The sequence below is a fragment of the Eurosta solidaginis genome, chromosome 2, assembly GCF_040869045.1.
Source record: "Eurosta solidaginis isolate ZX-2024a chromosome 2, ASM4086904v1, whole genome shotgun sequence".
NCBI lineage: Eukaryota > Metazoa > Arthropoda > Insecta > Diptera > Tephritidae > Eurosta > Eurosta solidaginis.
Window position 1 is genome coordinate 11,322,089 of NC_090320.1, and position 18,404 is coordinate 11,340,492.

At 34.4% G+C, this 18,404-nt stretch overlaps 1 protein-coding gene across 2 annotated transcripts in view; it reads left to right on the forward strand.

Annotated features, from left to right (window-relative positions):
- LOC137239284 (uncharacterized) overlaps nucleotides 1-18,404 on the forward strand; it is a 92,519-nt gene that overhangs the window by 37,583 nt on the left and 36,532 nt on the right. The window contains exons 2-5 of one of the 2 annotated variants that reach the window (XM_067764385.1): nucleotides 5,120-6,267; nucleotides 17,022-17,345; nucleotides 17,430-17,607; nucleotides 17,688-17,795. In XM_067764385.1, the coding sequence (XP_067620486.1) occupies nucleotides 5,120-6,267; nucleotides 17,022-17,345; nucleotides 17,430-17,607; nucleotides 17,688-17,795 (1,758 nt within the window). The remainder of the gene's footprint in view (nucleotides 1-5,119; nucleotides 6,268-17,021; nucleotides 17,346-17,429; nucleotides 17,608-17,687; nucleotides 17,796-18,404) is intronic. The other variant, XM_067764386.1, reaches the window with a different exon arrangement.

Here is an 18,404-nt window from a genome sequence, read left to right on the forward strand (position 1 = left end):
TACTGACTCCAGATTTCCTAGATAAATAAACGAGAATATGGATAATCATTTTCTAAAAATATTATTTATGAAATTGTGCCGGTTTATATTATATTTTGTCATAAAATGTAAATTTTTAAAATATTATTTTTTTTATTTCGATTGCTGCACCGTTTAGAAAAGTGCTGTTGTACCCCATGTATATTTTATATATTAGGAAATTTTCTCGTTATTCCCAGGGGCGTTGCCAATTAACAATGATGAATGCCAAATTAAACTGGCGCACGCCATTTTTAAAGTACTATGTACGTACTTGTATGCACTTTCCGAGCGCGCTTAGCATGATATAAAACAAAATTTATAGCGGTTGTTAAATTTTGCTGCAAATTTCTTTTATAGTATGTCTGATTTTTTTTTTTCAACTTCTACTATACACCAACTTTATAATGGCCGCAATATTCCAGTTTGTGTCTCAGAAACTATAACAATATATAAAAGTTAGCTAACAATCGTAAATCCTACTTTTTAATAAAAAAAAAGAAAACCCAAAGAAGAAATAAATAATTTTTTCTTTATTGCAATACCGTTACCATACTTACCAATCTTGTTGTTATTCTGTTTAAAAATAAATGACTTTGCTTGCGAAGTATTTAATCTTATTAAAGTTAAACTTAGGCAGGTTGTATGAAGTACGGGTTGGGGGAGGAAACTATCGAGCACGTTTTATGCGCTTGGCATGCTCAGACTCCAGCTATTAGCAGTGATACAGCTGTCAGATCTAGAAGCAGCAAGTGACATGGGTCCTAGAAAGCTGCTAATATTTGCCAAGAGGACGGAGTTATTTTATGACATATGTAGGTCCTGGTTTTCGATGGGTTTTTCAGTTTGGTCGGTAAACACACTTCTGTTAACACCGGCCAGCTCAACACAACCTAGCCTTTAAATAAGGAATACACAACAAAGTTTATCGACACTTTATTTCGCTTAAAATTAAACAGTCTTGTATTTCGTTTATTGTTCTCAACTATTATGAACTGGAAAACGTGAGATTGGTTAGGTCCCGTATCATGTTATATTATGAGTGACTGAAAACCATTTTCACTCAAAAAACAACTATGCAACTGTCAAACTATTTCTAAAAATTAAAATAGGTTATGGAACTAACGAGTACTCGCTGTCGCCAATTTCCTTATTTACTTACTAAATAAGTCACACCAAGGGAATTCAAATAGTTTTATACCTGGTCCTTCTAGCGGGTTCCGATAAAAGTACTTTCTTAGCCGGAGCATCATCTTTCATTTACATAACATTGCGCGGTCAGCCTTTTAATTCGCTGAACTATGATGTATGCGTAAAGGTCATCATTGAATTTTCTTCGGTACTCACCGTCGCCGACGTGTAGAGGTTCGTAAATATTTCGAAGAACTTTTCCCTCGGACACTCCCAAAACCGCCTCATTTGATGTTACAATGGTCCATGCTTCTGCATCATATACATATGTAGAAGTACCGGTACGATAAGTAAAGTAAGATTTTCGTTTGCCGAGAGAGGACTTTACTTTGAATTCAATTGCCTACCTAGTACAAAGTACCATTTAATGGTAAGAGTGAGTCTTCGCTGACGTTGTTGTTTGTGTTAATGCTGGTTCCCAAATAAACGAAGTTTATTACTATTTCGAAATTATGGCTGCCAATAGTGCCTTATAGTGCTAATACGCTGACTCTTTGCTTAATGAGAGCTGGTACTCCTCGTCCCTAGTTCACCATTAAACTCAGTTTGGAGTAAGCAGAAATTACGGCGCGGGTTTTTAGGCCGATGATATCATGTCACTAATTAACATATGTTATTAATCCGATCCACCGTTTCAGAGCTTTTGTGGTTTAAAAAATCAGTTTCGAAAACGGATCGTGAAACGTAATGCCGGTCTTGAACTATAGACATCAAGCTCTATCCATGGTGGAAAGTCTCGGCAAAAAGAGCATTGCTCAAGGTATCAAAGGTCATTGTCGCTGTACCAACAAAAACAGTAATTTTATTTTCTGTAATTGTTCAGGAGAGCTGAAAAACAATTTTTTTAGAGCGTTTATAATAACTTAAGCGCCCATCAACCTTTGATAACTACCTAACCATAAGAGATATCAAAATATGGGAAACGAGGAAATGTGTATAATAAAGAATACTAATATAATATGCAATCAAAAAAGTTTACAAAGAATCATATACTTAATTACTTTTGTTGTCGCAGAGACGATGTGCGCGTCTTATGATATTTATCTGATCAAGTTAGTATTATCACTGAAAGAAAGGAATGTGTGCTAATGCAGGGCGTTTTGGTATGATTATTTCTGAAGAAACAGAGATAACCCTGTTATACCTACGAACTATAAATACAAGACAAACGACAACAACAGATCAGAACGAAAATAGACACTGATGATGGCACAACGATGAAACTGGTTTGTCTCGAAACCAAATTTGACAAGGAATGGCGGAAGATCGTTCCAATATACATCAATTATCCACCCTCTCACAAAAAAACAATGAGTTATTTTAGAGTTTAACCTTGCCATTTTGATCGGTGACATCAAATTTTGCTTCTCATCTTAGTTTAAGCGACCAAACTTACACCTAAAATCTGGGCCTTGGTATGAATAATAACGCGCAACGCAGTGTTGCACATTATCAATTATAACGTTACATCTATTCAACCTGGAAGTACGATTTAGAAAAGTTACAGAAACGTACTACTGGTTCTTTATAAGATTAGCCGTTTAGCCTACACGCATACAGAATGGGTGGCAGCCAAGTGGGTGACAATGAAACGGTTATCCTTTTCCTCTGCTAGTGTCCAGCTGTAGCGATATCGAAATGCTCCATAAAGGACATCAGCAGGTATATTGATCAAACCAAATGTTTTGAGTAGAAACATCCAACCAAGCAGTTAAACCGAAAGTCCTGGATTCAAACCGTAGGAACAGGAACATCAAAATATTTTAAAAATAGTTTTTCTGAGCGGAGTCACCTCTCGGCAGTAGTTCGGCAAACACTCGGCGCGCATTTCTGCAATGCAAAGCGTCAAAGTATTATTATTATTAAAGCTGCTGTTCGGAAGTTTCGAATTTTATATTTGCTTAGAATTTACCGAATTATACAAGTGAAAGACTAACATTAGCAAATTTTGTTCTTTGCGTAAAGGATTAGCACATTTCCTTTGTTTGCTTGGGAGATAAGCATGTTTCGTTTGGAAATTTTTGAGTGTAAATTACGGAAACAACTTGAGGGAATATTTCGGATACGACTTGATTTCGCTTAATGGAAATAAGGCACTTTTTTATGAAACAGCTTTCAAAAATAATGAATATTGTAACGATTTTCCTTCATCCCCTGTCAAATTTGGTTTCGAGACAAAGCGGTTTCGGCGTTGTACCATCATCAGTGTCGATTTTCGTTGTTGTCGTTTGTAATATAGTTCGTAGGTACATGTTCACAGGTATTGTCAAAATTGATGCTTGTGTATATTTGTGTGTATGTGCTGTGTGTTCATTCAGAACCGAGGGTGGATTCTAGTAATCGATTTGTGTGGCTGACTGAGGCAGGTAAAATTCAGTAACTCTAGTCGTTTGATCTTCTTTATGGGTTTGTTGCTTTGGTTCGTTTATTGTTTTGTGTTTATTTGTTGTTGTGTGTTTGTCTGTTGTACCTATGTGATTACTTCGTTTCTTGTAAACAATTTTTAAAGGCTTGTGTCAGAAATTGTGTTTATCTGTTCGTTTATTATTCTACCGTCGAATGTTTTCTGTTTGTAGATTTCCCTGTTTTCAAGTACGTTGAGACGGCGGCCTTTTGCTTGTATGTGAAGGATCCTAATGTTGTTTGCTGTGGAATTCATTTTCGACCATGCGATTCGCGAAGTTAGACTCTGGTATAATGTTTGGATTCCGTGTTTTTTGTTGTAATTTCTAATGTGTTCTCTGAACCTCATTCTTATTTGCCGTCCTGTTTGCAGGTAAGCTTGTATACGCCGTGGCTCCTAAACGGATACTCTGAGTTAGTGTTAGTTATTAGTTTTCGCCCTAGATTATTCGCAGCTCGACCAGGTGTAAATTTCCTTTTCATTTCATTTTCATCATAACAACTGGTCGACCATAACATATACTGGAAAAGCTCTGAAAATTCGGTTGAAGAACGAACGCCCTATTTAAGCTCTGATTGGGCATTATTAAAACAAATTCTAAGATAGGGCGTTTTTAGAAACAAGTTCTGAAATATTACGTTATTCACAAGTTTTCTTAGGATGTTTTCCAGAGATAGGGTGATATTTCATTTAGCAGTGTATATGTGCCTCAAACTGTTTTTGTTGGCACATCGACGATATCTTAAATGGATTTAAGTATTCGTTATTCCTAAAACAAGTTTTCTTGTGGTATCGGCGATGTAGTGTTAGGTCTAAAAACATTGATATGTATATACATACATACCTACATATGTACGTGTGTAGTAAAATTTATTCTTGGTAGGCAATATGAGCTAGTGCTTTGTATAATAACCCGAAAATTGCTGATGAATAAGTTTTCATTTACCACTTTCCCACTCTCTTCTCTCAGCATTTTGTATGGTAAAATTTTTTAAGTATATGGCAATAGCTTAGTTTCTCTCTTGTTTTCAACACGATAATGCATTTATACTTGCATACACATATGCTGACGTGTATTCTATCTATACACATACAAGTATATACATATCGCTCATTTACTTCAATAGGGTCATAACTCAAAAAAAAAAAATGACTTTTGAGTTAATAACATATAAACGTACCCAATATCATGATCTATGTTGTATAAAAAAATCTTTGTGATCAGTTAAACATTTACCACGTGCTATAAAAATGAAAATATGCCTTTATATGCGTAACATATGGCAGTTAAAATCTTTGAATGGTTCTCCTGGAAAATTGTGTTTTTTGAGTTTTGACACTATTGAAGTAAATGAGCGATATGTACGTATATTGATCTGTGTATGTATGTATACATTTTCACTTGCCGTATGTATTGTACTAATACTATAGTGTATATACTATTTAACTTTTGATAAGTTCGGCATGTTATTAACGAGTTTCTATTTTTCTCTATAACTTTTACAGCCGAACCAACAGATGACGTTTATAATAAAGTTAGTACAGTCGATGAAGCCATATCTAAAGGAAGCACAAATATCCATCCGAACGCTGGTTATATGAATTTTCCAAAGCATTTACAACCATATCCTCAACAACAACAACAGCAGTTACAGCAAAAACAACAACAACAGCTCCAGCATCAACAACAGTTGCGACACCAACAACAAGAACAACATCAACAACAGCTGCGACGACAACAACAAGAACAACATCAGCAACAGCTGCGACAACAACAACAGCAACTGCGACAACAACAACAAGAGCAACAGCGTGTGCGACAACAGCAACAGCAAGAACTACAACATTTGCAGTTGCGGCAGCAGCATCAACAAGAACAGCAACAACAACAGCAGTTGCGACAACAGCAACAATTGCGACAACAGCAACATGAACACCAACAACAACAACAGTTGCGGCAACAATACCAACAGGAACAACAACAACAGCAGCAGCTGCTGCGAAAGCAACAAGAACAAGAAGAACTGCGGCAAGAGCAGCACAAATTGAGACATCAGAAGCAGATAGAACAACAAGAACAACAACAACAGCAGGTTCGAAAACAGCAACAACAAGAAGAAGAGCTTCAGCGGCAAAGGCAGCAAGAAAAACAACAACAGTTAAAACAGCAGCAAGAACAAGAAGAGCAACAGCATATGAGACAGCGTCAACAACAAGAACAACAACAGCATGAAAAGCAAAAAGAACATGAACATCAGTTGAGAGAACATCAACAACAACAGGCAGAATTACAACAAGAAAAAGAACGAAAACAGGAAGAGCTTAAGCAGCAACAGGAAAATGAACCACAAAAGCAACAAGAAAACGAACAACAACAACAGCTACCATCAGAACAAAATCAAAAACAAAGTGAGCCAAAGAAGCAACAAGATAAACAACAATACCAAGAAAGAGAGAAACAACAAGAACAACCACAACAAAAGCTTCATCAACAAGAACAACAAAATCAGCAGAAGCAGCGGCAACAACAACCACATGAACCACAATTACAGCAGCTTTCACATGATGCCATGGCTGAGGCTGGTCTATTACCTATTAAATTGGAACCGCAAATAAATATTACAGAAGAAATGTTCGAATCGTCCCAGAATAAGGTCAGTCTAATGTCATAAATGCATATATTTACTTTATTAACTTATACATTTACTTATAAATGTATGGCTGATTCCACTAAAGCTCTCTCTGTTATCATGTTTTTCTTGCACTTTCGAAATTATTTTTTTTTGTACTTTTCGAAAGTAAGGGCCGGTTTTTCAGTGGGGGCTTAAACTTCAATTAAAGTTGACTAGAGTTTAAGTTCGCCAATTTGTTCGATTCTTAAGCGGCCGAAGATGCAGCGTTAAACTCTAGTCAACTTAAATTGGAGTTTACACCCGCACTGAAAAATCGAACCTAGGGATCACATACTCAAATACACAACCACGCCAGTTTCAGAGCAAATAACTAAAAAAAAAAAACAAGTAAGGACGGGACTGTCTTCAGCTGTGCCGAAGACTTCATACCTTTCATGAATGGGGCTGAACAATAATCTTATCCCGTTCGTAATCTCCAAATAATCGGATGTATAAGATAAGAAATATATAGTGAACAGATGTACATACCTAAACGATTTTTAAGATAAATATAAAATAAACAAGTAAGAACGGGGGCTGAACAATAAGCTTATCCCGTTCGTAATCTCCGAATAATCGGATGTATAAGATAAGAAATATATACAGACCAATTCTAAATATTCTCGCGGAATTTTGTTCTCGCGGATTTTTTTATTCCCGCGGAAAAATTCCTCCAATTCTGTTCTCCTAGGGAGAAAAATAATTGGGGAATAGGAATTTCGAATTTTCGAAGTCAACTGTTTTGTCAATTGAAATTTCGTTGCACATTTCTTATTTTGTTTAAAAAATTGAAAAGTTTAATTATTGTTGCAAATTTGTTGGAAATTAAGAAATAAAATATAAACAATGCACGGTATTTATTGCATTTCATGTAGCATTCCCTGAAATGAGTAATGAATTGGTGCTACAGCAACAACAACAGCGGAACATAAGAAGAAGACGGCCGCATAACACAAATCTGCCGCAGTTGCCTGCTTTCATTCAGCAAAGCAATTTTCTGGCGGCCAAGTCGAGTTGAATTCGTCCTTCGTCATATGCCAAAATCTATTTAAGCCTTAATAAAAAATCCTTGCGCAATTTCTGGATGGCTGCATCAAATATGTATACCAAGAGCTCTACCGTTGCTTATGATATACTTTTCGACTTAAAATAAAGAATATTGTGGTTGTAGTTTTTGTTGTATTAACAGTGAGAATATTGTGGTAGAATGTACATACACAATAGCACAAATTTGTACAAATAAGTGTTCTTTCTTAAAAGAACCAATTTCCTTTAACTATTTCGATACATTCCCTTTAATTTAACAAGTGAAAAAACTCCTATGAAATGGCAGAAAAATCTCCCTCTCCCTCACATTCATAATACCTACTTTTCTCCCATAACCGGTTTCCGCTTTTTCGAACATTGTTCAGAATAGGAGGAAAGGGAGAAGTGAAAAAACTCACAAGGAATTTTTATTTAGAATACGAGGAATGGGAGAAGGGAAAAAACTCGCACGGAATTTTGGTTTAGAATCGGGCTGTAGTGAACAGATGTACATACCTAAACGATTTTTAAGATAAATATAAAATAAAAAACAGGTAGGTACTTTGTGTGAGGATGCAAAGTTTCAGGTTTTTTGTGGTCTGCGTGTAAAAACTATGACTACGAATCACGTATTTCAAAAATATATGACGTAAACGTAACTATTTGATGAAATTTGATGATGACAGTTTATATGAAGTATATAATATATATACCACCGATCTCTATGATTGTTTCAGACAACAATATATGCTATATACGTAAGCATTTGGTGAAATTTGAAGCTTCTAGCTGTTAAAACGGGGCAGAAATTGCGCAAAGTTTCTTATCTGAGCAATCGGTTGTATGAGATATATACTATGTATACCACCGATCTCAATGATTTTGTCAGACATCAATATATGCTATACACGTAAGCATTTGGTGAAATTTGAAGCTTCTAGCTGTTAAAATGGGGCTGAAATCGCAAAAAAAAAATATATATATACTATATATATACACTATATATACCATCATATATATATTATATATATCACCGATCTCTATGATTTTGTGACACAACAATATATACTATATACGTAAGCAATTGGTGAAATTTGAAGCTTATAGCTGTTAAAATGGGGTGGAAATTGCGAAAAGTTTCTTATCTGAACAATCGGTTGTATGAGATATACTATGTATACCACCGATCTCAATGATTTTTTCAGACATCAATATATGCTATACACGTAAGCATTTGGTGAAATTTGAAGCTTCTAGCTGTTAAAATAGGGCAGTAATTACGAAAAGTTTCTTATCTGAACGATCGGTTGTATGGGATATATATTATATATAGCTCCGATAGAAATGATTTTTTACAAGAAATCTATGATATATTAGAATATATATCACCAAGTTTCACGTTCTTATATTGGAAACTAAGGGAGAAATGGCCAAAAATCTTTCTATCTGAACCATCGGTTGTATGGGATAAGTATATACTATATACATATATGTAGTTCCGATCAAAGTGATTTTTTCAGGAAATCTATGATATATTAGAATAAATACTACCAAGTTTAACGTTTTTATATTGGAAATTAAGGAAGAAATGGCTAAAAATATTGCTATCTGAACGATCGGTTGTATGGGATATATATTATATGTATATAGCTCCGATCGAAATGAGTTTTTCATGAAATCTTCTATTATATATTAGAACAAATATCACAAAGTTTAACGTTTTTATATTGGAAATTAAGGGAGAAATTGTCAAAAATCTTCCTATCTGAAAGATCGGTTGTATGGGATATATACTATATAGATGGAAATAGCAATGGATTGTTAGGGATGGAAACACATTTAGAAGTATTACGATCACTTCCAAGTGTGACTGTAAAACTTTTCATTAAACCCGAAAACCATTTAGGTGCGCAAAGTTATTACAGTTCAACTAAACAATGGATAACACCTCTCCCTTTAAGGTGCGGTTTTTCGATGAAAGCTTCAACTGCACTTGCAGTTTAGGTCAGTTTACTTTAGACGCATGATTGAATTTTACTGCTCATCACAGTTTAACTTTTTTATTTTTATTCGATGCCAAAAGTAATATAAGCTCGCACTGGCCCTGTATATCCCCTTTTGAATTGGCATTAGGTGGCACTGCTATGCTGAAAAAAAACAGCTTCTGTAATGGCTTTCGTAGCAAGGTATTTATTTTTCTACTCCTATTTTTTTAAAGCGGGTACAAATTGTACGCTCTTCTGGCCGTTGAAAATACATTCCTACCGTTCCAGATAGCGTACATCTTCTGTCTTTTTTATTTAATTCACGTGGTGATTCCACCATGGAACATGGCTTTGCGTCTACAGAGTTCAGAAGTTATTAAGAGCTTGATTTTTAATTAACTTTTTTTTTAATTTTTTTACAGCAATTGCGCATTTATGTGTAGTAATAGCTGTAGAGAAAAAATAAAAAACAACAAGAACTCTCAGAGTCTTGGAACCAAATTCTGCGTACATAAAAGTAGAAATAAAATAATTTAAAAAAAATTTAAGTTAAACGGGTTTATTGAAAACAATACCTACATTCAGTAATAATAATACTAAAAGCTAGAAAATAATTAGGTAGGTCTTAGGTACTAGTCATCACACTCCTCATCAATCTAGGGCGTTGATCATAAAAATAAATAAAAGCGTTGGGCGCGTGAAATTTCTAAAAACGTGAGGCGTAACATAACCTACTTAAGGTTCAGTTGATCGTACTTATGCATATATGAAAATATCATTTATAAAGATGTAAGCGGTTGACTATCAATAGAAATTTGACGCGACCACGCTTTTATTTATTTTTCTGATCAACGCCCTATTTTGATGATTAGTGTATCTGAGACCTACCTAATTATTTTCTATCTTTTAGTATTATTATTACTTAAGGCAAGTATTGCTTTCAATAAAACCGTTTAACTTAAAACTGTTTTTATTTATTTTATTTTAATATCTCGATCACCTAGTGGCGATTTTTTTTCATATGTCGCTTTCCAATCATGTATGTAATATGTGTTCCAAATATGCGCCAAATCGGACCACAAATACGATTTTTTGAAATATTTCGAGCCATGTGCTACTTATCGGATTATTTTTACGCTCACTGCGCTCTCTACTTTGTAATTATGACGATGGTGCCACTTTTAAAAAAAAATACCAAAATAAGAAAACCATCAAATCGAAAAAACACACAAAATGGGAAAACGAAAAAAAAAATAGTTTTTCAGTTATCAATACAAAACAAAAATACCCCTTTTTGAATTTACTGTACAAAAATTATGAGGTACCGGGACACCCATCTATCGGGTACAGTTTTGCAACTTCTCGTCCAAGCGAAATGCAAAATTGCGCCCTCGTGTTGCCAAAGTTTTGTTTGAACGAAAGGATTTTTCCAAAGTAACATTTTGTTCAAGTTTTTACGAATTTTCACTCACGCGAACGAATTTAATAAGATAATAAATAAAATAATTAAAAAAAAATTTTTAAGTTAAACGGTTTATTGAAAACAATACTTACAATACTTACTTACTTAAGTAGTAATAATACTAAAAGATAGATAATAATTCGGTAGGTCCTAGGTACTAGTCATCACACTCCTCATCATTCTAGGGCGTTAATCAGACAATTAAATAAAAGCGTTGGACGCGTCAAATTTGAGTTGATATGCTCCAAAGTATTTTGACGTCACTTCTACCGGGAAATGAATTTTTGTAATGAAATTTCACTAGCAAAATTTGAACTTATGTGCTCCAAAGTATTTTGACGTCACTTCTACCGGGAAATGAATTTTTTACAGAATCACTAACAAAATTTGAACTTAAGTATGTGCTCCAAAGTATTTCGATGTCACTTCTACCGGACTGTATATAATATTTGTTCAAAGAGCGAAATCGGATAGACAAGTACGAGTTTTTTGAATATCTCAATTTTCCGACACCTAGCGTGAATTTGTTTTACTGAAGCGGTTTCTATTTCTGTATGTCAAATATGATTTCCAAATATGAGCCTAATCGGACCACAAATACGATTTTTGTGAATATCTCGATCCTTGCGCCACCTAGCGGCGACTTTTTCATAGGTCTCTTTCTATTCATGTATGTATTATGTGTTCCAAATATGAGCGAAATCGGACCACAAATAGGATTTTTGTGAATATCTCGATCCTTGCGCCACCTAGCGGCGATTTTTTTCTTAATATTGCATTGTCATCGGGTTCTGAACTATGCTCAAGCTTCAAGTCAGGGATGCACCTTAACGTTAAGCTAATCGTTTATCAAAAAATTTCCACCGTTTCCGTTGAAACACTTCGAAATGTTATCGATAAAGAAATTATCAAGATAAATTGTATCTCGTTTTTAACCGAAACGAAAAGCTTTCGTTAACGTTAACGTTAAAAACGTGATACTTTATGTTTGAATTGTGCTGGCAATGCTATAGCCATGGTGAAGCCGTAAGGTGGTAACAGCGAGCGGACATACACACAAACTCCATGTAATTTGTTTGTGTAATTCGTTGGTGGTTATGTCAAAAATACTCTGAGAAATGTTCGTACTGTCAAAATTCATAAGAAAAGTTGCAATCAGCTTGGCTAATGCTTTCACCTTTAATGACTCCGCCATCAATCAGCTTTCCCAGCATAGGTTGAAATTAATTGTCAACATAAACGATTTGATTTCGTTTTGATATGGCAGAAAACGAAACAAAATCATTTCGTTAATTTGACGTTCTTAACATTAATAAACGAAACGAAATGACTTTGTTTCGTTTATTAACGTTAATTATCGTAACGAAATGGTATCGGTTCGTTGGTTAAGCATGCCTGCTTCAAGCTTACTTAAATTTTAATTACAAAATTCGCGCCGTGCAGTCTGTCAAGTCAACCTAAATAAAACCATGTAAAAACATCCTTTTTTAATGTTGATGTTTCCGGCAACATAAAAGTTTGAGTTGTTTTGGAATCGTTTCAACTTGAAGTGTTACGAAAATTTAACTTGCCGAATTACATGTAAAGTTACTCCAGTGGTGAATTACCTTCCTGCGATTTGATTCTTTACTTTTCTATAACTTACAAGTTCTCTTTTTAAAATGTTACGTCAAACATTTATACTACACGTTTTGTTCGAAACAATCAAGTATGGCAACTACATGCGAGAGAAGAAATTGATAATGGGCTGAGATGCAACTGAAAGAATTTAGAATCAGTTTTGTGACTACTATTTTCATTTCTATTTGCAAAGCGAAGTACGTTTAATAAAACAAAATAATAAAGTGTATAATGTTTAATGTGTGCCAGCGTATCTGATGTAGCCCAATTGACGTTCGGTTAGTAAGTCACACCGTATGCCCTGGGTTCGCACCCCGGGCAAAGCAATATCAAAATTTTAGAAATAAGGTTTTTCAATTAGAAGACAATTTTCCAAGCGGGGTCGCCCCTCGGCAGTGTTTGGCAAGCGCTCCGAGTGTACTTCTGCCATGAAAAGCTCTCAGTGAAAACTCATCTGCCTTGCAGATGCCGTTCGGAGTCGGTATAAAACATGTAGGTCCCGTCCGGCCAATTTGTAGGGAAAATCAAGAGGAGCACGACGCAAATAGGAAGAGAAGCTCGGCCTAAAATCTCTTCGATGATTATCGCGCCTTACATTTATTTACACCTTTTTTTGTTCATTTGACTACTAAAACGTTCAATTACGAATCAACGATTTGTGCGCAGTTGATTCAACATCTTGTTGCGATGGATAAAAATTGACCGAAATTTCGGTTGAATTGACCCGTATTTCGGTGGATTTTATCAGTCTTTTTCATTCAGTGTACAAAATTCATTCACAACGGCCTGTCAACCCTGCAAACATCGACTACCGAAACTACTAATACAGTGATCAAAATTTCAAGGACTCGTAACACCAATAAACTGAAAGTAAATAAGAATTTTGGTAAAATTCCAGTAGCCCTCCTTCATAACTACCAATTTTAGAAACTGCTATGTATTCGGTAATTTTTTAGTAATTTCCACGTATAATATCCGATTTAAACTGTAATTATTCACATATTATGTGAAATGGAATATGTCTCAAGTAATTTTTTAGTAAATTCCGAGTATCTTCGTAATTTAAAACTTAATTTTTCCTGAAACTGTTGAAAATATACATACATAAGTAGGCTGTATGGATTAGATCAAATGGTCTTTCAAATTTTTTCAATAAATAAACAATTTTGGTCGATAAACATACATCAATGTAAACCAATAGTCCGCATTGTCTAGGTGAACTTCATTTCAGGAAAGAGGTAAACATATGGACATACATATATTTTATAGGATGCATTTAGATCACCTTCTAACAGAACTTTTTTTGAACTCTTATTGGACTAGTAATCATGATTTATAGTTTCTTCAACAAGAAATCAACAAGTTATTAGATCCATTTTTATATTAATTAAATTCAGGCCTGAGTTTGTAAACTTAAAAAAACAGATATAAATAAAGTCTGCATAAGTTAGTTAAGGCGTTTAACTGGAGAAAGACTTCCTGACCAATACGTTACTGCCAAGGAAAATACCAGTAGTCTATGGGAATTTAAAGGGTATTTCATATATAATTTTCAGGGGAAATACCAATATCATCCTTTTAATTGTAAGGAAAACTCACCCAAAAGCTACTGATTAATTATTTGAAACATACTTGTAAGATTCCAGAATTCGAATCCAAACTTTATGGTATGTTACAAGTAACTCCCCCGGAAAATGCAGGGATACTTTCATGTAGGCTACCAAAATCCTACCTCTTAATATTCAGGTATTGTTTTGGTATAATACTCGAAAATTAAAAAACTACTGGTATATTCCAGTTTTTGTATTTCCTATTGTACTTAAAAAATGCACTTGTACATGAAGTATATAGTAATTTTATCCCGACGCCAATTCTGTTTAACTGAAGAACTACTGGTAAATTATCTGATAATTATCGAATAAATACCAGTGGTAAGTATGCAGGGAAGTCAAGCTAAATAAAACCGTTTAAAAATAAAAAATTAAAAACGGAAAAATACTCGGTGATGGCATTCAACCAAATTCGCCGTGCAGAAGAATGTGCAGTGAAAAGAGAATTAATTAGCTTTGATTTCGATTAACTGACATCTTGTTTGCCAAGCCGTTGAAGCAACCAGCTGATGCGATAACACCACCTTGCACTGAATTCGTCTTGGATTCGCCTTGAACTTGTTTTGTACTTTTGAAAAGCAAATATCAAAATGAAATTGAAACTAAACAATATATAAATCAAGTCGAATCTATACAAAGTGATGTCAAAGCGAATTCAGCCGAATTCGCCATGCAGAAGAATGTCAAGTCAAAAGAAAATTTGCATGGACTTCGATTAACTGACATATTGTTGTACCAAGGCATTGTATGGAAAATAATCAAGAAGAAGCAATCAGCTGTTGGGGTTTTTTTCGCAAAAAAAAAATTTTTTTTTGTTATAACATTTTAACAAAAGGTGGACAAACGAAAATTTTTCCTGGACAAACATGGATAAACGAATGAGATATGGTTTTTTTAATTACTCGCAAATGGAGGTGCCAACTTCACACACGGTTTCTTTCTGTTGGGGTTTTTTTTTGAAAAAACAACTTTTTTTGTTATAACTTTTTAACAAAAGGTGGACAAACGAAAAAGTTTCCTGGACAAACATGGACAAACGAATGAAATTTGGTTTTTTTAATTACTCGCAAATGGAGGTGCCAACTTTACACACGATTTCTTTTTTTATACTCAGCTGAGCAGAGCTCACAGTAACGGTACCCTGTAACGGCATAAACTAATCGGGATAGATATAGACTTCTATATATCAAAATGATCTGGGCGAAAAAAGAAATTCATTTAGCCATGCCCGTCCACCCATCCGTCCGTCCGTCCGTAAACACGATAACTTAAGAAAATTTTGTGGTATCTTGATGAAATTTGGTATGTACGTTCCTGGGCACTCATCTTAGATCGCTATTTAAAATGAACAAAATCTATAAACTATAACCACGTCCACTTTTTCGATATCGAAAATTTCGAAAAACCAAAAAACTGCGATAATTCATTACCAAGGACGTATAAAGCGATGAAACTTGGTAGGTGGGTTAACTTTATGACGCAGAATAGAAAATTAGTAAAATCTTGGACAATGGGCGTGGCACCGCCCACTTTTAAAAGAAGGTAATTTAAAAGTTTTGCAAGCTGTGATTTGGCAGTCGTTGAAGATATCATGATAAAATTTGGCAGGAACGTTACTCCTATTAGTATTGTGTGCCAAATAAAAATTAGCAAAATCGGATAACGAACACGCCCGCTTTTTATTTTAATTTTAAAAGTCAAATTTCAACAAAAAATTTAATATCTTTACAGTATATAAGTAAATTATGCAACAAAATACAGAAATAAAAGAAATTTTCAAAATGGGCGTGGCTCCGCCTTTTTTCATTTAATTTGTCTAGAATACTTTTAATGCCATAAGTCGAACAAAAATTTACCAATCTTTGTGAAATTTGGTAAGGGCATAGCTTCTACGACTTCTGTGAAAATGGGCGAAATCGGTTGAAGCCACGCCCAGTTTTTATACACAGTCGACCGTCTGCCCTTCCGCTCGCCGTTAACACGATAACTTGACCAAAAATCGATATATCTTTACTAAACTTAGTTCACGTACTTATCTGAACTCACTTTATCTTGGTATTAAAAATGGGCGAAATTCGACTATGACCACGCCCACTTTTTCGATATCGGAAATTTCGAAAAAAGAAAAAAATGCCATAATTACATACCAAATACGAAAAAAGGGATGAAACATGGTGATTGGATTGGTTTTTTGACGGAAAATATAACTTTAGAAAAAACTTTGTAAAATGGGTGTAACACACCTATCATATTAAGTTGAAGAAAATGAAAAAGTTCTGCAGGGCGAAATCCAAAGCCCTTGGAATCATGACAGGAATACTGTTCGTGGTATTGCATATATAAATAAATTATCGGTCCCCGACAGATGATGTTCTGGGTCACCCTGGTCCGATATCTCGAAAACGCCTGCACATATGCAACTAAGGTTCACTCCCTTTTAAAACCCTCATTAATACCTTTAATTTGATAGCCATATCGTACAAACACATTCTAGGGTCGCCCCTGGTCCACCTTTATTGCGATTTCTCGAAAAGGCGTCCATCTTTAGAACTATGTTCCACTTCCTTTTAAAATACTCTTTATTACCTTCCATTTGATACCCATGTCATACAAACACATTCCAGAGTTACCATAGGTTCATTTTCCTACATGTTGATTTTCTCTTATTTTGTCTCCAAAGCTCTCAGCTGAGTATGTAATGTTCGGTTACACCCGACCTTAGCCTTCCTTACTTGTTTTGAAATAACTTTTTAACAAAAGGTGGACAAACGAAAAATTTTCCTGTACAAACATGAATAAACGAATGAGATATGTTTTTTTTTTTAATTACTCGTACATGGCACCTACACAGAACTCTATAGTGTTATGCTTATACAAACAAACAGGTGTATTAAAGTTTTTTGCTTTTTATAATTATTTTCAATCTTACTAATAAAAATATTTTACATGATAAGTAAAAACATCCAAAAAAGTATACTCATAAATTTCATTCTTACTCATTCAATTTAATCACTTATCGTCATTTTCCTCTAGCCACTCAACTTTCCACGTCGCAAAGTTCAAACCGAACGTTCAGACACGCGCCCGATTTGTCAACGCTGCAAGCAAGTATTCTTTAAGAAGCAAAGCTACACCAGACATGTATCGCAAAGCCTCTGCGAAATTGTTGAGTATGATTTTAAATGTTCTATATGTCCAATGTCTTTCACATCCGGCGAAGAGTTGCAGGAACACGAACAATTGCATCGTGAAAATATGTATTTTTGTCACAAATATTGTGGAAAATATTATGATACCATTGAATTGTGCGAAGTGCATGAGTATATGCATCATGAATATGTCAATTATATCTGTAATGTAAGCGCCATCATTTATTTTATGCGAAAAATTTATGAATTTGTAAAATATTCATTTGTTTTGGTTAATTTGTTTGAAATTTAGATTTGCTCGGCTGGTTTTGCTAGTCGTGATCAACTATTTTCTCATATGCCACAACATCGTAACCAACCACGTTATGATTGTCCCATTTGTCGTTTGTGGTTTCACACAGCAATACAGTTGCATCAACATCGCTTATCGGCACCATATTTTTGTGGGAAATTTTATAAACCGGAAGGAGGTGTGTGATTTTCTTATATATATATATATATATAAATATACTATTATTAAGTCTTAATAATGTTTTTAATTTTTTTGCAGCAACAGCTTCCGCAGCGCCAGCGACAAGTGCGGCATATGGTCACACGCCACCACCATCACATGCCACTAATTATAATCTTCAAGACTGTTCCATGGGTGTTATAGAAAGTAAACTTTTAAATCAACTTTTCAATATTCTATATCCAGCTGAGGCTATGGTACATGTTATATGGTAGATTGCAATTGCGAAAAGAGTTGTTCATGTAACATCCGCTGAGTAAAAAAATCGCTCTATCCTGGCTGACGTTCCAAAACTTTCTCTAAGACATTCTAGAATATATTAAAGAACATCTTTTCTCAGAATTTTGTTGAAAGCCTCATACTGCCGAAGTTTTTTCAAAAACGGCCTCTTCCTGAATTCAATCGAAGAACGATGTAAGACAGAATAAGTGCTGTTTAGATACACTACACCTTTTCCAGTTTATAATGAGAATATATAAATTTGTATTGAGAAATATAAATTTATATTGAGAAAACGCAAATCGATAATGGGAAATCCAACTTTATAATGAGAAAATAAAAACTGATAACGAGAAGCGTATCTTCTTATTGAGAAAACTATAAATTGATAGTGAGAAATGTTACTTTATATTGAGAATACATAAATTGATAATGAGAAATATGAATTGATAATGAAAAAAATAATAATTTAATAATGAGAAAATATAAAATTTTAAGAATGAAAAGTTGCAATTAAGCTGATCTGAAGTCGGTGAG